General features: G+C 49.8%; 1 protein-coding gene across 4 annotated transcripts in view; it reads left to right on the top strand.

The window, feature by feature from the left end:
* Nucleotides 1-24,264, top strand: part of PHF11 (PHD finger protein 11) — a 534,242-nt gene that overhangs the window by 452,790 nt on the left and 57,188 nt on the right. For all 4 annotated transcript variants that reach the window (XM_086934974.1, XM_086934973.1, XM_086934971.1 and 1 more), the window contains one exon: nucleotides 20,941-21,031. In XM_086934974.1, the coding sequence (XP_086791100.1) occupies nucleotides 20,941-21,031 (91 nt within the window). The remainder of the gene's footprint in view (nucleotides 1-20,940; nucleotides 21,032-24,264) is intronic.

Here is a 24,264-nt window from a genome sequence, read left to right as displayed (position 1 = left end):
TACACTGCTTTGAATTGCCTACCCACATTACCAGCAGAGTAATACCAACGGATACGGACTATAGGACTAAAGGTAGCTGGTTGAACTGAATTGAGGCCCCCCTTTTCTCCTTTCCTGCTGCTTTTGGCGATTGCGGCAATTATGGGCTTTGTGTCCTGAAGATCGTAGTTGGAAGAGGGATTCTGGCTGCAGTGTGAAGTGGTAGACGAGGTGTCGGTTGCTCTGGCCTCAGGAGATGGCAGATCCCTGGACGGTGGACCCCCTCCGTTCTCCTCTCTGCTCCCCTGCGGCGCCTTCACTTTTCCTCTTCAATTTGGCTACCTTTTCTCTGGCTCACAGCTGTCCCCTGCTTGACACCTGCAGTGTTGCCTGAAATTTTACGCCCCCGGTTGGACGCCACTTCATAGACCGAGCTTGGACTGAGCAAACGCCTACTATCCTGAATTAGACTGTTTCTGGGCATCATGGTCTGGAAAGGGGCAAGAGGAGTGGAGTGTTGGGGAGGGGGCGAGGCAGCCTGTGATGTGCTGGGCGCTGATGATGGACGGGCCCCACCCGGGACCACAGAGACTGCCCTCGTCGGGGAACCATCTACATATAAATTGGACTTAATTCTGAAGGAAATCCGGGAGTCCAGATCAGTGATGGACCAGCAGCTGGGGGCTCTTACTACTAATCTGTCCCTCCTAAAAGCGGACCACAGCAAGCTAGCGGACAAGGTGAAGGATCACAGCCTGGTGCTTGAGGACCTTGCACCGACGGTGGCGGATCACTCCTCCTCCATACAACAACTTCAACAACAGGTCACCTCACTGCTGGATCGGGTTGAGGACGCGGAAGGGAGAAACCGACGCAATAATATACGCATTGTAGGCCTGCCGGAGCGCTGCGAGGGGTCTCGCGCCGTGGAGTTTATGGAAAAATGGTTCCGGGACCATGTAGCCCCTGAGGGGCTGTCGCCGTACTTCTGTGTGGAGCAGGCACACATGATCCCAACTGGCCGACCTGGTCTGGTCCTACCGCCCCACCCGCTGATAGTGAAGATTCTCAATTACCGGTATAGAGATGTCCTGTTACAGAAGGCCCAAGAGAAATCCCTCATTCAATACGAAAATCATTGTGTGTCTTTGTTCCCGGATTACACCACAATGGTCCAGAAACAACGCTCTTCATATCAGGCGGTAAAGAAGAAGCTCCAGCAGGCCCAGCTAAAGTATCCCCTCCTTTTTCCCGCCCGGCTGAAGATCATCCACGGGAAGAAGACGCACTTTTTGAAAGTCCCTCAGATGTTGAGGAATGGCTGGAGGTGATGGGCTTAGGAGGGAGTCAAGACTCTACCCAGGAGCGATCCGGCCGGAGATCGGGAGGTGATTCTGGACAGGAGGACAAGGGATCCCTGGGGACGAGCGGACGGATGGGGCGTTCTGGTCCGTCGCAGGATCAGCAGCAAAAGAACAAACTTGGAGCGCTGGCGATGGCTGGCGTCTTCCGTGAGGATACGTAGAAAATCGTGACGGATTCTGAGGACAGCGCGTTACATTCTGACTCTGATCATAGCGTAATCCTGTTTCCTAATATCACACCTTGAGCTGCTGATGATATACTGGACAACTGAACATGCCGATGGAACCGCTGGCTGCATGAACGCTGAGTAGTGCCTTCTGGTATCCTTTATGAAACCCTAAGGGTCTACTGTACTCAATGTCTATTTTTCCCCTTTCTGGCCAATGCACTGGGGAATTGGCTTTTTTCTGGGAGGAGAGGGAGGGACACCTTTAGATCTTTAGATTCTGACTCTTCGTTTTGTATGCAGCCGGCGATCCTGGTTGGGGCCCGACCTCCATGTGTCTGCCTGCTATCTTAGAGGACATATCTCTATTCCCTTAACCATGATTTCTCCTATGCCTCGCCCCCGGGATGGAATGCTGTTGAACCAGCGGTATTTGCCGTGGACGGTGAGAGAACTCTAGTGGTGCTAGGCCATCCCTCCCCATTAGCGTATGCACCATAATCTGGATTTTTATGTTTGATACTTTAATGTTGGGCCCAGTATTGTTGGTATGCTGTGCCAAGTTTGTTTTAACTTCAACTTTGGTTTCAGGGTATGGGGACTCCTTGTCGCATTTTCGAAGAGATGCGAAGAGAGGGCTACTTTCGTTACTAAACATGATAAGATGGCGACAACGGTTGAGATGTGGGTCATACAAATTTCTTACCTGGAATGTGCGGGGACTGAGGGTGATCCAAAAACGTCATTGGGTACACTCGTTTCTGTTAAGACATTCCACACAGTCCCATCTCACTTACGCAGAATCGCAGAAATTGCGCAAGAAATGGAGGGGTACTATTTATTCCACAAAGTATTCAGCCTTTTCTAGGGGAGCGACTATATGGGTCCGCCACAGGACGCCATTTGTGGAGATTGAGAGGGGGGTAGATGACCAAGGCCGATATATTCTAGTGAAGGGTACATTAGATGGGAAGTTGTTAGTACTCGGAAGTATATATGCCCCGAATTATGAACAAGACAGGTTTTTACACAAAGTAGGTTTTACATTGTCAGACTGGATGGGGATTCCCTGGGTGCTTGGAGGAGATTGGAATGCAGTATTAGATTTAGATTTGGATAGGTCACATCCCCCTCTTCAGGCCTCAGGAGCGACCAAATTGACTGACCTGTTCGCTTCATGGGCGGAAGGGTTGGAGGTTGTCAGACACGTGGCAAGGATTGTATCCCACACACACGGAATATTCCTTCTATTCCCCCTTACACAATCTACACACTAGGATTGATCGGTTCCTGTGTTCAAGGTCGTTAGTCACTGATATAGAGAAATCGGAATACCTGGCCAACACCTTTTCCGATCATAGGCCTTTAAGCCTCACACTCCTCTGTGGACGGGTACCTGCCAGAGTGCCTACCTGGACACTTAATCCGCTTCTTCTGGAAGATGCCCCGTTCCTTGCAACACTATCCACTACTCTCACAAATTATTTCAGGGAAAACTGGAACTCAGCCTCCTCGAACCTGATCAAATGGGATGCCATGATTTAGTGGTCAGAGGGGCGGCGATAGGGCAGTTAGTAGGTGCCAGACAGGAGATTAATAGGAAACTTTGTGAGGTGGAAGATCGTCTGAAGGTACTTGAACGGGAGGCGGGCCTTGATCCCGAATAGAGAGGCGATTTACAGGCAGGATATATTGAACACACAGAGGTGTTAGAAACGTTACCAACAATAGATTATAAGGAATACCTACGCCGCCAACACACAGATGCTGACAAGTCCGGCACACTACTTGCCTGGATAACACAAGATCAACCGGACTCACCGACCATCACTCAGATAAATAACCTCGTGAGAACTCTGGTTTGTACACAAAGGGAGGCTAATATGGCATTCCATGACCATTTGCAAGCTCTATATGCGCCCTCCGGCCTAGAGGACTCAGTACAAATAGCCAACTTCTTGCAAGATTTTCCCTTTCCGGTTCTGACAACCGACACACAAACGACACTCGATGGTCCTATTACGCAGCATGAGACACGTGCTGCGATAAAGAGTCTTAATCGGAACAAAACGCCCGGCATGGAAGGTGTTGGAACTGGGTATTTCTGGTTGGCTAAGGCTTGCGCCAAATCCAGGCAGAAACCACCATTCTAGTCAGGGCAAGGGAGTCACACGCCAAGATAACCCCTGCTCACCCCCTTGGTAGCTTGGCACGAGCAGACAGGCTCATCCCGGAGGCAATGTGTAAAGCATTTGCGCACGCACACAACAGCAACAACATCCTAGGCACACCACAAAAGGAACTCCACACAAGGTTATATAAAAATAACTTTTGTATTGTCAAAACACATCAGATAGTAATCACACAATATACATTGTACCAACTGGCACAGGCAATATTCACAAGGGATTATTTACACAGGACAGGCTCACATGGGCCACTGTCAGAATCAGCACTTAGTAGAAATAGCACTTAGAGTAACTGTAACACCAAATAACGATTATAGACCACAACCAGTAACCACTGGTAAAAGGTAAGTACACACTACGCAATACTAATAACCATAGGCATAGATCACGCATGGACACATAACCTCTCTAGTCTAAACTATACTAGGCAAAACAACCTCCTAAGCATCAAAGCACATCTAGAGGTATCACAGGCATAATGGCAATGCACATTACACATAAATCTCATTTAGGCCTAACCAGTATAAATACAGTAGGCCATCTCCTCACTAGTCTAAACACATTAGACCCTACCCCCTAAGCATAACTCACATTTAGAGGCGTAAATCATAGTGAAGCACAATCTCACTAACACAAACCTCCACAGGTAAAACTATCTCTAGCGGTATCAACACAGGGTGCGTAAAACATGCTAGATGCATTACATTTCCTAGCACCAAATCACTCTAGCCCATAAACCACATTAGGCAATTATCATCACAAACATAGTAGAAAATCACATTGCGCAAAAGTCACATTAGGGCCTTGCGCCCTATCCACATACCCGCCCCCCTGGCCAACTGGCCATCTCAAGAAGGGGCTCAAATGCCCTGTGTCCAGAATGTCAGGGCGGCTGCCAATGCAGCGCCAGTCAGGGGTGCACCACCGGCGCAAACCTAAACGTTGCAGCTGCCCACTACTTGCTGGGCAGCTGAGAACCATTACACGGGGCCTAAACGCTTCAGCTGGCACTAAGTGCTGCGCAGCTGTGGAAGGCCTTGCACCTCTGTGCCACTTCTGTCCCTCTCAGGGACTCTCTCTCCATTGGCGCCTAAACGGTTCAGCTGCCCACTACTAGCTGGGCATCAAGAACTGCAACAGGGGCTCTCACTAGCCCCTCATGACAAGACTGCACCAACTGTTGGAGCCCTCTGGTTATAGGAATAAACGTGGTGCACCCTGGAGCCCTCTACGCTCTGAAACAACTGTGCCCCTGGAGCACCCTGGCTCCTTAAATAACCAAATACGGCCCCCAACGTTGGAGCCACGGGGCTCAGAACAAATAAACATGCCCCCATAGCGTGTGGAGCGCACCGGCGCTTCTAAAGTATCTAGGGCCTGAGTTGGAGCCTTTCAGACTCTGGGAATAACCATGTCGGGCATTGGGATGGCTCACGGGCCCCTCTGGCCCTCTGAACAACAATGTGCCCCTTGCTGGAGCCATGCAGGCTCAGTAATAACGTTGGGGCGGCCCACTGCCATCTGGGGTCGCCCTAAATGCACCACCGTCCCTGGGCCGTACTTCGGCCAAAGCACCCGAGCCCCACTCACCGGTCCTGTGCGGACGTGGACTCCTCCGGTCTCCTCTCTGAGGCCGGCGGGCTGGTTTCGGCCTCCGGGGCTCCCCTCACTCATGGGAGCCCGCGCCGCTCACCACCTCGAGCGCGTCTTCACCCGGTCCCCCATCTCGGGACCGGGACTCGGACCGGGACTTTCCCAATGGAGCCCGCAACCATGACAAAGTGCCCACGAGGTGCTGGGGGCCTAGAAATCATAAAGGGCCCCAGAAATGACCCCCATAGCAAGGAGGGTCCCAGCAACAAGCAGGACATCACAGGACAAGGCTTCCAGGGTCAGGAAGAAGGGTCCACAAAAAGTCCATCAGCAATCCAGGGGCTGGGCTGGGCCCAGGGAGGCAAGCCTTCCCCTGGGCCCGAGCAGCAGCACGCCCCTGGTAGATTCTAGTTAGGAAAACAACGAACATTTTAAATGAGGTCACAGCCTCTTTTTATACACCATTCCCCTTTGTTTCCAAAGGTGCAGGCAAGGGGCGAACCAGATGCAACTGGTTCCTTAGCACTTTGTTTTGCTCAGCCCCTCTGCATATTTACAGGGTGGGTCAGGAACATCAGACACACCACAGGGGGCGGAGCCAGCATTGTGGAGGAAAAACCCTGCGCAGACACACCAACTTCTAGAAGTGGCATTTCCACACTAGACACATGAACGCCGCACACATCATCGTGCAGCATTCAATCTCACCAGTTCGCACATACCAAACTCGACCCTGCACTCCCCACACATCATGAACTACCAGGGACAAACATATTCCCCATGCATTCCTATGGGAGGGCAGGCCACTCATAACACATACACAGAGAGCTCACGCACTTTACACTGGACCTCAGTGAAAAAGTGTGCAGAGGCCTAAAATCACCAACACCAGGTTACAGAAATAAGCTAGGAAAAAGCAAAAAGTTTCGGGGTGAACCTGCCAAAAGGGCCAGGTCCAAAAGACGGACTTCCGGTGGAATTTTACCTAACCTATTCGGATATCCTAGTTCCTATCCTTGAGACGGTTTATAAAGCGGCTTTCGAGGAGGGCCGCTTACCGGCATCAACCATGCAGGCATTGGTTACATCTATTCCTAAACCTGGCAGGGATACCTTAGAAATGGCTAATTATAGGCCTCTCTCCTTGCTCTCTACCGAGTAAAAGATCCTTAGCAAGGCCCTGGCCATGCGTATACAACCCCACCTCACCACACTTATACATCATGACCAATGTGGCTTCCTTCCAGGACGCAGTACATCGCTAAATACACGTAGACTGCATGCTTTAATGTCGGCCACGCCACAGGAATTCCCCCGGGCTGGCTGTGTAGCACTCGATTTGAAACAAGCGTTCGATTCCTTATCATGGACATTTATGTTTGAATCTCTGAAACTAATCCCACAGCTAGGGCGCGCACAGGTCGACACTTTTCAGAAGGTTACACTGTACACAGGGGCACTCGTCAGGGCTGACCCTGTCCCCGATTTTATTTGTCCTGGCCCTTGAACCCCTGGCCTTGGCCATTCGTGGTAGCATGGACCGTGTGGGCATCCCGATAGGTGAAACACACCACCTGATATCTATCTATGCAGATGATATCTTGCTGTACCTGTGGGACTTAGAGGCGGAGCAAGCAGCGCTTTCTCACATTTTTGAGCAGTTTGAACTAGTGTCAGGCCTAACAATTAATCCGGAAAAGTCAAATGGTTTCTTCTTCAGGGAGGGACCTCACTCTTCCCACATACGTTTTGGCATGCACTCGATTCCGGTGGCCCAGACTTCCTTTAAATATTTGGGCATACAGGTGTATAGGTCGCCGGAGGACCAAATAGATGGCAACATAAAACGTGCTATAGCACATCTCTGTGGTAACGTCGGTTTCTGGCCTTCTTTGCCTCTGTCCGTTTGGGTAGAATCGCTATCTCCAAAATGATTATGCTCCCCCCGCCTTTTGTATTATTTTGTGAATTTACCAGTGATTCTTCCTCAGCATATTTTTAACACTCTAAATACCCTTTTGGTCAGTCTTATTTGGAGTACCGGTCGAAGACGAATTAGCCTTCGTAAACTCCAATTGGGGACTAGATCGAGAGGCTTTGGGGACCGGACTTTCGCGGCTACTACTATGCTAGCCAACTTCAATGGCTTTCATATTGGACTGCGGGCAGGAACCTCCTGGAGATTGGCTTTACACAAGAGCGACTTGATCGTGGAGAACTCCATTCCTTATTACTACCGATGGCCCGGATTCCATCAGACTGCTCTCCGCTACTGCACACTGCCTTGTGCTGGAAGAAGGCCCTGTCTTATACTTCGGTAGTACCGCCATATGCGGCAAACATTCCTCTACTGGGTATTCCGACACCACAGGGCAGACTCACACAACATTCGTTATGTCACTGGAGGGATCACGGGATAGAAGAGGTAGGTGCCTTTTTTGGACCACGAACCCTTTATGCAGATTACAGGGGCTCCTCCTAGATTATACTTATTGCATGCCACAGTAACTCATTACATTAAGAATACATGGGCGCCACAACGACTCAAGCCTACACAACACAAACTAGTTTATTTATTGTATTACATACGGACAGGTGGACATCTGGTACGTTGTTTATATACCGGAGTTAGGGAACATGCATCAATCTCGCTCACAACCATGAAATGGGCTCAGGACTCTGACACGGAAGTGACAGATAAGGCGTCGCAGCTCATAATAGAACATCCAAAAAAGAGTGTCACGCAATGCTAAATTTAAATTCATTCAGGCGATGGTACTTCATCGGGCATACTTAACTCCCAAACGACTACATTGTATGTTCCCGGACTCCCCGCTTTGCTGCCCTCGTTGTAGCGAGGATGAAGTGGACTTTATCCACATGTTGTGGACATGCCCACGACTGCGGAACTACTGGGCCGAAATATGCCAGGTGCTCCATACAGTGACAGGACTTCAGATTCCGGTAGAGACTCTGTATTGCCTGGTGGGACTACGTAAAAGACCTAAGACATCGAAAGCTCAAATGAAGTTTCTGGACCTTGCTTTTATTCTGGCTATCAGGGTCATAATGATGTGATGGAAGTCCCCCAGGTCTTCTATGTTAACTACATGGCAAGCGGATCTAACAAAATGGGGCCGAGCGGAGGGAGCAGCCCTCCGGAGGGAGGAAGAGAGGGGTCACCGGAAACAACCTATAGCACTGGAATGGGAGGCCATGTTGGTGGGATTGGAAGGGCTTGACTTGGTCCCCTCTCTGGCGACAGGGTCTCCGTAATTTGACTAATCTGGAGGAATTTAACTAGGAGGGAGACCCCGCCCATACACGGAAGCGAGGGATACTTACTTTCTGGCGTTGCAAATTGATGATTTTTATTGCTAGCCCAATGGAAGATACATTGTAGGTAATGAAGCGACCAGGAGAGGGTGGGAGTGGTGGGGGGAGTGTTGCGGGAGGGGGGTATTATTATGTTTACAGAAGTTAAATTGTTTACATATGGATGACCTAAGTTGCATAATTTGAGTATGAAATAGCCAATGAACGTCAAGGACATGTACCTGATCATTTGGTCGGTTTAATGGCAATTGGCATTAGATACAGACAAATACCATATGTACGATTGGGGTGAAAACTGACTGTGATGTTCCTTTCTTCCTGTACAAGAACATGCTTTCCTTGCAGTCCACAATGAAGAGTTGTAAAAAAAGAAATAATAATTATGCGGATGACACCCAACTGGTGTTTTCCCTGAAAGGGAAACAGGCGGTGTCAATGGACACGTTTGAAGAGTGTATGCGCCAGACAGTAGGGTGGCTCAGGCAAAATTATTTGCAATGTAATGGGCGTAAAACCAAGGTGCTTTTCTGTCCATCCTCTAATGTGCATTAATCGTTAATGCCAGATTTTAATCTCACACCAGAGGATGACCCCCTGCTTCCGGCTAAAACTGTGCGTAATCTGGGGGTACAAATGGAGGACAGTCTCCAAATGAATCCCAGGCAAATAAAACGGCCAATGTATGCTTTTTGTTGCTGCGGATGTTACGACAGATCCTCCCACTTTTGCCGAAGGACACTCGTTCACTTGTGGTACAGAGTGTAATTCTTAGCAGACTGGACTACTGTAACACTGTATTTGGGAGCACAGCAGTACATCGTACGGAGATTACAGAGAGTCCAGTCTATGGCAGCCAAATTGGCTTTGAATAGGCAATGCAGTACCTCTACAACTGGAGCCCTGAAAGATCTACACTGGTTGCCTATTAAAGAGAGAATCTGCTTTAAATCCCTATGTATTGTGTACAAAGAGGCACATGGCGTGGGCCCTATTCCACTACGGGAGAGATTCACTTGGTACAATCCGAAAAGACAGCTCCGCTCTTCCAATGTAAACTTGGTAATGAAACTTGGTTTCAAGAGAATTAGGATGGGGGAGCAGAACCTTTGGCGTGGCCGCAGCACAACTCTGGAATGACCTTCCCCAGTCCATTAGACAGGCTAATTCGTTAACCTGTTTTAGAAAGCTTGTGATAACCTGGCTATTCCCTAGGGGGGATATTTAGACCTTTTGCTGCCAATGTGGATTTCATCAATCGTCGTACTATCTGAAGTTCAAGTGCCAGGGTACCCGTAGAGTGACAGCTTTGCGCTATATAAATATTTGATACAATACAATACATTACACACCCACATACACAACCACAAACACAACACACATAACCACACACACCCAACCACAGACAACCCCACACCCACAACCACATCCACACACACACAACCACACATGCACACAACCACACACACAACCACATAAACACACACACAACCACACACAAAAACACACAACCACACACAAACACACACACACACCCAACCACACACACAACCACAAGCACACACACGACCACACACACAACCAACCACACACAACCACAAACACAGCCACACACACAACCACACACACACACACCCAACCACACACACAACCACAAGCACACACACGACCACACACACAAGCACACACAAAACCACAATCACACACACAACCACACACAAACACACACACAACCACAAACACACACAGCCACACATACAACCACACACACACCCAACCACCCAACCGCAACCACACACAACCATACTCACACAACCATAAGCACACACACACAACCATACAACCACAACCATACACACATAAACACACACACACAACCACACATAACCACATACACACACACACAACCACACATTCACAACCACACATACAACCACACACACACAAACACACATACAATCACACACACAACCACACATACAATCACACATAGAACCACACACACAACCGCACACACATAAATACACACAACCACATAAACACACAAAATCACACACACACCCACACACAACCACACACACACGATCACACACACAACACACAACCACATACACACACACACAACCACAAACACACAACCACACACACACACACACAACCACACACACACGATCACACACACAACACACAACCACATACACACACACAACCACAAACACACAACCACACACACAACCACACAACCACACAAACACACACACAACCACACACACAACCACACATACACAACCACACATACACAACCACACACACTCAACCACACATACAAACACACACAACCACACACACAACCACACACACACACATAAACACACAAACACACACACAACCACATACACACACACAACCACATACACACACACCCAACCACACACACCCAATCACACACACACACGACCACACGCACAACCAACCACACACAAAACCACAACCACACACACAACCACTCACACAACCACAAACACAACCACAAACACACACACAGCCACACATACAACCACACACACACAACCACCCAACCACAACCACACACACACAACCACCCAACCACAACCACACACACACAACCACAACTATAAGCACACACACAACCACAACCATACAACCACAACCATACACACATAAACACACACACACAACCACACATAAACACACACACAACCACGCATAACGACATACACACACACAACCACACATTCACAACCACACACACACACACAACCACACATACAATCACACACACAACCACACACAACCACACACAACCACACATACAATCACACATATAACCACACACACAACCACACACACAACCACACACACATAAACACACACAACCACATACACACACACAAAACCACACACACACACACCCCCACACACAACCCCACACACACGATCACACACACAACCAACCACACACAACCACAAACATAACACACAACCGCATACACACACAACCACAAACACACAACCACACACACAACCACACAAACACACACAACCACACATACAACCACACATACACAACCACACACACACAACCACACATACAATCACACACACACAACCACACACACAACCATACATACCACCACACACAACCACACACACAACCACACACACACATCCACACACACACAACCACACACACAACCACACACACACACAACCACACACACATAAACACACAAAACCACACACACACACAACCACATACACACACAACCACATACACACACAACCACATACACACACACAACCACATACACACACACAACCACACACACCCAACCACACACACCCAATCACACACACACAATCACACACACACAATCACAAGCACGAACATAGCCACACACACAACCACACACACCCAACCACACACACGACCACACGCACAACCAACCACACACAACCACACACAAAACCACAACCACACACACACAACCACCCAACCGCAACCACACAAACACAACCACCCAACCACAACCACACACACACAACCACACACACACAACCATAAGCACACACAACCACAAACACACAACCACACACACATAAACACAGACACAAACGCACACATACACACACAACCATACACACAACCACACACACCCACACACACACACAACCACACACACACAACCACACACATGATCACACACACAACCAACCACACACACAACCACACAACCACAAACATAACACACACAACCACATACACACACAACCACACATACACAACCACACATACACAACCACACACACACAACCACACATACAAACACACACAACCACACACACACACACATAAACACACACAAACACACACACAACCACATACACACACACCCAATCACACACACACAACCACAAGCACACACACGACCACAAACATGCCACACACACAACCACACACACACACCCAACCACACACACGACCACACGCACAACCAACCACACACAACCACACACAAAACCACAACCACTCACACAACCACTCACACAACCACAAACACAACCACAAACACACACACAGCCACACATACAACCACACACACAACCACCCAACCACAACCACACACACACAAACACCCAACCACAACCACACACACAACCACACACACACAACCACAACTATAAGCACACACACAACCACAACCATACAACTACACACACATAAACACATACACACAACCACACATAAACACACACAACCACGCATAACCACATACACACACACAACCACACATTCACAACCACACACACACACATCCACACATACAATCACACACACAACCACACATACAATCACTCATAGAACCACACACACAACCACACACACAACCACACACACATAAACACACACAACCACATACACACACACAAAACCACACACACACACACACCCCCACACACAACCCCACACACACGATCACACACAACCAACCACACACAACCACAAACATAACACACAACCGCATACACACACAACCACAAACACACAACCACACACACAACCACACAAACACACACAACCACACATACAACCACACATACACAACCACACACACACAACCACACATACAATCACACACACAACCACACACACAACCACACACATACAACCACACACACACAACCACACACACACCACCACACACACAACCACACACACACACAACCACACACAAAACCACACACACACACAACCACATACACACACAACCCCATACACACACAACCACATACACACACACAACCACATACACACACACAACCACACACACACAACCACACACACACAATCACACACACACAATCACAAGCACAAAGATAGCCACACACACAACCAACCACACACACGGCCACACGCACAACCAACCACACACAACCACACACAAAACCACAACCACACACACACACAACCACCCAACCGCAACAACACAAACACAACCACCCAACCACAACCACACACACACAACCACACACACACAACCATAAGCACACACAACCACAAACACACAACCACACACACATAAACAGACACAAATGCACACATACACACACACACACAACCATACACACAACCACACACACACAACCACACACACACAACCACACACACGATCACACACAACCAACCACACACACAACCACAAACATAACGCACACAACCACATACACACACAACCACCCACACACAACCACACACACAACCACACACACACACAACCACACACACACAACCACCCACACACAAAACCACACACACACAACCACACACACAACCACACACAACCACACAACCACATACACACAACCACACACACACACACACACACACAACCACACACACACAACCACATACACACAATCACACATACACACAATCACACATACAACCACACATTCAACCACACATTCAACCACACACAACCACACATGCAATCACACACATACAACTACACACACACAAGCACACACACACAATCATACATACCACCACACATACAATCACACATAGAACCACACACACAACCACACACACACAACCACACACACATAAACACGCACAACCACACACACAACCACACACAACCACATACACACACACAACCACACACACAAACACACACAACCACACACACACGATCACACACACAACCAAACACACACAACCACAAACATAACACACACAACCACAACCATAACACACACAACCACATACACACACACACAACCACACACACATCCACAACCACAAACACACAACCACACACACAACCACAACTACACACACACACAACCACACACACAAACACACACAACCACACACAACCACACATTTACAACCACATACAACCACACACACACACAACCACACATACAATCACACACACAACCACACACAACCATACACGCAAACAACCATACATACCACCACACATACAACCACACATAGAACCACACACACAACCACACACAAACAACCACACACACAACCACACACACATAAACACACACACAACCACACATACAACCACACACACCACATACACACACACACACACACCCAACCACACACACAACCACAAGCACACACACGACCACACACACTACCAACCACACACAACCACAAACACAGCCACAAACACAGCCACACACACAACCACACACACCCAACCACACACACACCCACAACACACATACGACCACACACACAACCACGACCACACACACAACCAAAAGTACACACACGACCACACACACAACCAACCACACACAACCACACACAAAACCACACACAAAACCACAACCACAAACACACACAACCACACAAGCAACCACACATACAACCACCCAACCACACACACACAACCACACACACACAACCATAAGCGCACACACAACCACACACACATAAACACAAACAACCACACACACAACCACAGCCAAACACACAACCACACACACCCAACCACACACACAACCACAAGCACACACACGACCACACACACAACCACACACACACAACCACACATACAACCACACACACAACCACCCAACCACAACCACACTCACACAACCATAAGCACACACACACAACCACAAACACACAACCATTTACACATAAACACACACACCCACACACACACAACCACACATACAACCACACACACACAACCACACACACAACCACCCAACCGCAACCACACACACACACAACCATAAGCACACACACAACCACAAGCACACACACAACCACACACAACCACAAACACACAACCACTACCATTTACACATAAACACACACACCCACACAACCACACATACAACCACACACACACACAACCACCCAACCGCAAACACACACACACACAACCACACTCACACAACCATAAGCACACACACAACCACAAACACACAACCACAACCATTTACACATAAACACACACATAAACACACACAACCATACACACACAACCACACATTCACACAACCACACATTCACAACCACACATACAACCACACACACAATCACACACACAACCACACACACACATCCAACCACACACACACACACACACCCACCCACACACACACACAACCACACACACACACACACAACCACACACACACACAACCACACACACACACAACCATACATACCACCACACACAACCACACATAGAACACACACACAACCACACACAACCACAGACCCAATCATACATACCACCACACACAACCACACATAGAACCACACACACAACCACACCGTCAGTGCACACTTTCACCAGGCACAGACACCATCTGTCGTCAGTGCACGCTTTCACCGGGCACACACACCACCAGCCGTCAGTGCACAATTTCTATAGGCACACACACCACCAGCCATCAGTGCACTCATCAATTGTTAATGCATCCACAATTAACTATTGCAGCAATCGCAGTATGGTCCACAATACATTTAAACATTCATCTAAAGCGCAGCATGCCACCATTGCTTCAAAAATAAACACACATTTTGTTTGGCCTACAATTTATAGATCTTTTGTTGCAATTGGTGTTGCAATATTTAGCAATGCCAATAGCTCAAACTTAATTAATGCGAGACCTATTGCATTGCAAATGCTTGTTTATATAGCAAAAATTTGGCAAAGACTTGTGGACGTTTTTGCTAAATTCCTCACATACTCTTGGAACACGTTGAGGATTGATATTACATATTGCTATTCCTCAGATCTGTGGTTTCACACTATGTTATGTTATGTTATGTTATGTTATTTATTCTTTTGTATAGCGCACGGCTACTCAAAAAGAGTGTCCCGGCGCTTTATTGGAAAAGGAAGGCTGAAACATAATAACATAACACCGATAAAAGAAAAAAACAAAGTGCCAAACAAGTACATACAAAAAAACAGGCTACTGAGTAAACAACCAGGTTTTAAGGCCTTTTCTAAAGGCCAGCAGGCTAGTAGCTCCCCGCAGAGCAAGCGGCAGAGAGTTCCACAACTGTGGCGCCAGCAATCCAAAAGAGCGGCCTCCAAGGCGCGCTCTCTTTACACGCGGAACAACTGCCAAGTACAGGGATTCTGACCTCAAAGACCTGGTCGGTTGATAAAAGACCAGTCTCTTTTGAAGGTACTTTTCTCCCCCCGCGTGGAGAGCTTTATAGGCCAGAGTCAGAGCCTTGAAGGCAATCCGTTTCCGGATAGGAAGCCAATGCAAGGTTTTCAACAGGCCCGATGCACTGGACCGTCTATTTAATCCATAGATTGCTCTTGCAGCGGCGTTCTGCACCACTTGAAGCCGCTGCAGCAAGTACTCTGGAAGGCCCAGGTAGAGAATGTTGGAATAATCCAACCTGGACCCAATCAGAGCCTGCACTGTCAGTTTCCTGTGCTCCTCGGACAGCCGGGGAAGAAACCTCCGCAGCATCCTAAGGAGGCCGAAGCAGGTGCCCGACACCCCGAGGACCTGGGATTTCAATGTTAGCCCATTATCCATCTTGACCCGCAGGTTCTTGGCAACCTGGGAAGAACAAGACGGAGGGAACATATTAATCGGCCACCAGGCCTGCCAGTCTGGCTCTGTGTCACACCCAAAGAAGAGTACCTCAGACTTATCGGAATTGCACTTGAGGCTGTTCAGTTGGAACCATTGGAAAACAGCCCCAAGGCAATCCGGATACTCTCCTCCTCAAAGTCACCTCCTCTCTTACATGAGAAGAGGAGCTGGGTGTCGTCAGCGTAGGATACGATCCGGGCGCCATACGACTCCACCAACGCCGCCAACGGGGTCATGATGATGTTAAATAGGGTCGGGCTCAAGATAGAGCCCTGTGGGACCCCGACTCCCAGAGGCGGCATCACGGCGGAATCAGGCGGAGCCCAGACCGTTTGCCGGCGGCCGGCTAGAAAGGAGGAAAACCAGTCGAACACCGTCCCCCGTAGACCTATCTCAAAGAGTCTTGCGAGAAGGCCATCATGGGGGACGGTGTTGAACGCCGCCGACAAGTCCAACATCACCAGCATGGCTTTGCCCCCAGAGTCCAGAACCCCTTTAATGGTTTCTGCGACCTCAAGGAGCGCAGTCTCTGTGCTTAGATGGGGACGAAAACCCGATTGGGTGGCATGCAAGATCTCGTTGGTCTCAAGAAAATTGGAAAGCACACCCTGAACGTGTTTTTCCACAATCTTCGTGAGAGCCGGCAGCAGAGAGATGGGCCTCTCAGTTCTCTCTCAGCATGCGGAAGGAGTTTTATTAATGTACATGGATGCCACTTGCAGAAAGAATATTTACTGCACACTACAACTAATAAAACCTTAAAAATTAACTACATGAAAAGAAATAGAGGCACTTGGTAGCGATTACTACGATATTGCCTAAAGCAGACAATTCCCACAATATTGGGTTGTTTGGAAATCTTTTTGGTATTTCTTAATATTCTTTCATGGTCTATTATTTATTAGGTTACAGATGGTCCTGAAGTCCTCCTTAGTGTGTGCATTGTGACAGACTTCACGTGAGACCATGTACCCTTCTGATCTGCTGATAACTGGAAAAAATCTGTAAATTAAAAATACTACCTGTGTATTTTGTGTTGTCTGTCAAAATGAAAGTAACAAAAAGAAGAGAAAAAGGGGCAATTCCATGTATATTAGAAAGCAAAAGGGAACGAGAATGGATGATGAACATCAAAGAGTTCAAATGTTTTCAGAATTACTTTTTTTTTTTTTTGAAAACCTTTATTGAACAGTAAAAGCAAACAAATACGGGCCTACAACCATCCGGCCGGCCTCGGCATCTGTTGAAGCACAGAAGCAAGCGATTAAACAACTCAGCAGCATATCGGAGCAAATTACAATCAACCTGAATTACACTGGAAGTATTTGCGCTACCGAGAAGTAGGAGAAATTAAGGTTCATTTTAAAATTTTTAAAGAGTGTGTCCAAAGTAGTAGAATCAGGGAAGGATCAAAGTCCAAACAATCCGTACAGGACATAGGTGGGCAAAATCCACCAATGAGATTCAGCAAGCAGTACCAACTAGGCAATAGGCGGCATAGAAATAATGCAGAAGAGCTAACGAGCGGACATTAAAATGCGCGCCAGAAATTGCCCACCACACACCAATCCTCCCAATGACCCAAAGGAATAGGAAAAGAAAAGAATATGAGATGAAGAGAAAATAAAAAAATAAAAAAGTAAGGCCCATAGAAACTGAAACGGACAAAATAAACCCCCCCCCCACCACCCCCGACCCTACACGCATACAGAGGCTACGGCCTACCCCCCCCCCCTAGCAGTGTGCCTGTCGCCCAAAAAGGAGTACCCGAAATGCAGAAACAGAAGAAAGAGGAAAAGGAAAAATTCACATAAGACCGGAGGAGGGCCTGACTTAAATGAACAAATCAATCAACATGTGTTATAACGGACGCCTCTCCCCGGACCCCAACCCTATATAGAACCAGCGTGTACCTCCCAAAAAACATCCTCAACCTTGTCCCTTCCGATCTAACATATCAACAAGGTCCCGTCGCACAGCAGCCATCTTGGACGGGAGAAGCAAAGTTAATTGCCACAGCAGAACAGGGCACCGTCCGCGATGATCTGTCCAACTCACCGCCAGATGGTCAGCGGCTACTCCAGAAAGGGCAGTACACGGCAACAATCCACGAGAGACAGCCGGCCAGAGCATTAGTAGCCACTCCAGGACAGTACAAATAGAACCACCAGTAGACCACCGAGTAGTTGCAGAGCATGGCATCCAAAAACGAGGTTCCAAACGGTGCACAGGTCTAGGTATCCCATACCACTGTACCACCTTGACAGGCACTGCTGCGGCAATAGTATCTCTCACCACCGGCACCCCAACGCACTCCTGGACAGGCGATTCACGGCACTCGGGCACAGGATGTGGCGAAGCGCACAGCACATGACAGGCAGCACGGTTGGATGAGGGCGCTGCGGGCAAAGTGGCATCCAGTCGGCCCCCCAGGCCCAGGGCGCCGTCACGCAGCGCAACTCGCAGCTCACTCAGGGCGCCCAGAATATCACTTATCGTAGGGGGCGCCTCGTGAGAGGAGGACGCCGCAGTCTCCTGCATACGGGGCGCACAGCCATAGCGCAACCCTCGAGACTGTCCGCCTTGATCCATTCCAAAAGCGAGTCACCAGACACCGGTTTGCGGGGCACAGCCACGTCGGGGGGCACAGGAGCAGTACGGTCCCGACCAACTTTGCACTCTGGGTCAATGCAGCGGCAGCCGTAATAGTCCCACTATGTGGGTGCCTTGTCGTCAGGTCAGAGAGCCAATCGCTCGGTGCAATATGGCGCCCACCGCAGCACTGGAGGACAAAAAAGTTCCCAAAGCCGTCCACAAACTGGAAACGGGATACTATGTATCTCCGGCAGCGATGAAATCGCGCTAGCGAGGAAGGTTGTCGGACTGGGCGGCTCGCATTAGCAGAGAGTTGAGTGCGGCAGCCGCTCCCCGCCTGGCAGCCCCGTCCTGCCTCAAACGTTCGCTGTTGTTGTTATCGAGGGTGGCTGACTCCACAGAACAAAGACCCGGTCACCACCATTCCGCGCCAGAAAGGGAGCAGGGACGCCGCGTTGATTCTGCCGCAGGGAACCCAGCAAGAAGCACATCGTTAGATGCAGGAGCGCCTACCGGTCCCAAAACACAGAGGCAAACGCAGGATAGCTTACAGGATCAGTAGCATTGTGGAAGGAGAACGAAAGGGTCGGCGGAGCCGAGGGATCAGGCGGCCATCATGGTTGCAGGCTAGCCAGAATTACTTTTTTAAAGTATTCACTTGAATGTTAAAGAGCAAAAAATATAAAGGCACAGGTTTTCATTATCCGTGGGTATAGCGCCATTATAGATCCTTTAAAATAACGTTTTGGTCAAATCCTTGCAATCATTCTAACTTAATTCTGTTGGTATTAAAATAAATTTTCATCTTTTAATTAACTCAGCATTGCTTCATGTGGAACTCATCCTCATGTCTTTTGCCATCATTTAAATGATTTTCGTTATTAAGTTTTCAACACACCAGCGTATGTAACCTATTTCTATGCATATACAAGGTATTTACGCCTGGATACTTTTTAAAATTATTTTTGCACATATTGATCCATTGTATTCAGTGCCCATCATTTATTATCTTTATATTTAATAAATAAAAAAAAGAGATTGACGAAATGCTCTAATGTATTCTTTCTTTCCATTCTTCTATAGGTTAACGACAGTAGCCCACAGTGGATCAAGCTCCTCTCTCAATGTTATTCGCAGATAAAACATCCCAGTGATGTTGATGGACAAACAAATAGTAAGACTGGTTTGTTTATTTATGAAGCATTAACCTAGTTTCAGATGCAAGAGAACACCTTACAGCACAACACACAAGTTCATAAGTAAGCAGATATTATCCTAAGGGACTGTGCACACAGTAATCTGCCACAGATTCCACTTGCTAGGATACACAATAGGGACGAAGAACAGCATAATGTTTAGAAAGTGTTTTTGTTTGTGAGATATGCCATAAAGAAAATATCTTTGTTGCAGTGAAATGGAAGGCAATTGGTGGCAAGGCATGGATCAGGGGAAAAAAATGAAATTGTTTGAGCTGGGCATGAATTGCTTGGCTTCGGGGCGTGGCCAAGTACGCGATGTGAGGAGACGTGCCCGGGCTGAGCTCCGAGCGAAGCTCCCCTTCCACGGGCTATTTCTCCTCCAATTCTAGAGCAATCGGGCCCAAACTCGAGCCGAGTGCACCTGGGGACCTGGTCAGCCATCACCGAAATTTTCGGAAGGATCGGAGCAATTGACCCTCCGACCGTCGACTGCCGCGGCACCTGCCCGCCCAGGGCTCACTTCCGGTCGGCGGCCCCGTCCACCCGAGACCGGGGATCCGATCCATCGAGGTAGGCCGCAACACATGTGCACTCCCCGGCGCGATCAAGTGGGGGAAGGAGATCGCGCCGCAACGCCGGCTGCCCACCAGCGCTCCAGCTGCGCAGGGGCCCCAGTCACAACTGTAAGGCACACCACCCTGGCTTGCAACAGGCGGTGAAATCGGCCCGCCCTGCCAACCGACACTGGAGGTATCCTGCCAAGCCCTGCGAGCACCAGAGAAGGGTTGCACTCGAATCTCTGGGGGCCCATTTGGACAGCGTTGCCCCTGGCTCCCGGCAGGCTACAGCGAGGGCTGGCCCGCTCTGCCCCCTGGGCCCTCACACTCGCCCACCGCCTCGACACTGGCCCAGCAAGAGGGAAGGGACCGTACCACAACGCCCGGTGCCCCCGGCGAACCCACAGCGCAGGGATCCCAGAAGCTGCAAGCGGGCACGCCACTCTGACCTGCGGCGCCCTGTGCCACTGACCCGCCTTGCCTGCCGGCGCTGGGGACTTCCCGCCAGAACTAGCGGACGCCGGAGGACGGTCGTGCTCCACTGTTTGGAGACCCACACTGGCGACATCGCCCCTGGGCCTGAACAACCAGCGACGGAGGCAGTGCGGCCCCACCTCCTAGACACCAGTACCCGCCCGCTGTTCAGATACAGCCGCTGGTCAACACAGGACCCGTCCAGCACCGGGGAGCCCGGCCCGCACGACACACGAACTGCGGCCACGCTGCAACGGCCCATCTAGCAATCGGCCCTATCCAAAGTGGCCTACCCAGGCCCACGCGGGTGAGCACCCAGGACAGCCCCGCATTCTCCACTCCGGCCACCCCTGTGCTGGACTCCACGGTGCCCCACACATCGCTTGGTGGCGTCTAGAATCCCGCACGCCACCCGGCAAGGGCGGAGCTGACGGCCTGACCAGGAGAGGCCAGAGCGCACAGGCCCCGACAGTATTCCCCGCGAGAACCTGCCCAATCGGCTACCTACCCGTGACGACCACCCTCATGTCAGGAGGGACCAGAGCAAAGTCCGGCACCGGTGGGACACTGAGCAAAGGAAAGATGGTGAAGAACACAGAGACTGACCAAACCGCCTCCAAACTGGACACTATGCTGGCGGCCATGGAACGCCTGGAGGAATCCATGCAGCTAACCCGTACGTCTCTAGAGAACAGGATCGATAAGGTGGCTGTGGACCTGACGCTCCTTCGCGCGGACCACAAGAAACTGTCCGACCTCACCACGACCCTGGAACAAACGATGGCGGAGACCACACCCAAGCTGACGCAGACAGATAAGCACGTCCGTGACCTACTCAACCGGGTGGAGTTCCTCGAGGACAGGGCGGAGGATGCTGAAGGACGGGCCAGAAGAAACAATGTACGCATAGGGGGCCTGCCGGAACGATGGGAACGGAGGGAGACGGCGGAACATATGGAGACCTGGCTCAGAGAGCTCCTGCCAGAAGGCACACTGTCTCCACATTTTGTGGTGGAAAGAGCGCACAGGGTGCCATCCCGTCCACCCCCGGAGGGCTCCAACCCGAGGCCTATGCTTATGCGGGTGCTGAACTACCGTGACCGGGACGCCATTCTCCGCGAAACGCGGAAACTATCGGACATACAGGTAGACAACGCCAAGGTGATGTTCTTCCCAGATTACACCATCCAAGTCCAGCGTCAGCGTCAATCGTTCCTCGAGGTGAAACATCGGCTCAGACGCCTGGCTCTCAAGTACTCCTTGCTGTTCCCAGCACGTCTCAGAGTGGTGGCACAGGACAAAACCCACTTCTTCGATACTCCAGAGGCGGCGGCGGCCTGGCTGGATTCAGGAATAGATGCGAACCACGTACCCGCGCCGAAGGAGCAGCGCCGAAATCGAGGTACCCGCAGGCGGAGACAACGACACGCCTCGAGGGCCGGGTCTCCAACCACGGACGCAGAAATCGGACCCACTCCGGAGCAAATACAAACTGAACAGCAGGAGGCCATCCGAATAGCAGCTGAGATCAGTGGATCACAATCACCCATCCTGATCTCCAACGCAAGCCCGAGATCACGCGGGAGCGAAGACGACGACTTCATGTACGGACTGCCAGATGACTCGAACACAGAGGGCCTGCCGGATGTCACGCCCCAAACATCGGATCAGATAGTATAAGCAACTCCCCTCAACCTAGTCCGGGCTAGGCCATTGCAACTGGCATCTTGGAATGGTTTGATCACTTCTAAGGCTGACTCGACCGGAGGTCCACATCGGCACTACTGGGAACCACGACAGCTACGTTCAGCCCCATCTCCGGGATCTGAGCTCCACTCCTGATCCCCTCACCTACCGACCCGTCACGGACCCCCCGTGACAACGAGAGCAGAGCCGGAGCGGTCCCAATGGCACATCACCGGGTACGAGCGTCTGAAGGGGTGGACGGACCCCCAGAGGTGAGTGTCCCCCCCGAGGGAATAGCAGATGGGATCCCCCCTCTGGGGTGGACTGTCCGAGACCAGTGACATTGGGAACTCTGACCTGTCTGCGGACACTGCCACTGACTTTTGGTGCCCCTTGACCCACTGCCCGTGGTGGGGAGCCGCCACGGCTCCCTTGGCGACTTGAACTAACTTGTTTCACCCAAGTGCTAAACTTCGTCATCCCCCCATTGA

Source organism: Lissotriton vulgaris, chromosome 8 (genome assembly GCF_964263255.1).
Source record: "Lissotriton vulgaris chromosome 8, aLisVul1.2, whole genome shotgun sequence".
NCBI lineage: Eukaryota > Metazoa > Chordata > Amphibia > Caudata > Salamandridae > Lissotriton > Lissotriton vulgaris.
The sequence above is the reverse complement of the archived record's forward strand: the minus strand, read 5'-3'. Positions and strand labels throughout refer to the sequence as shown.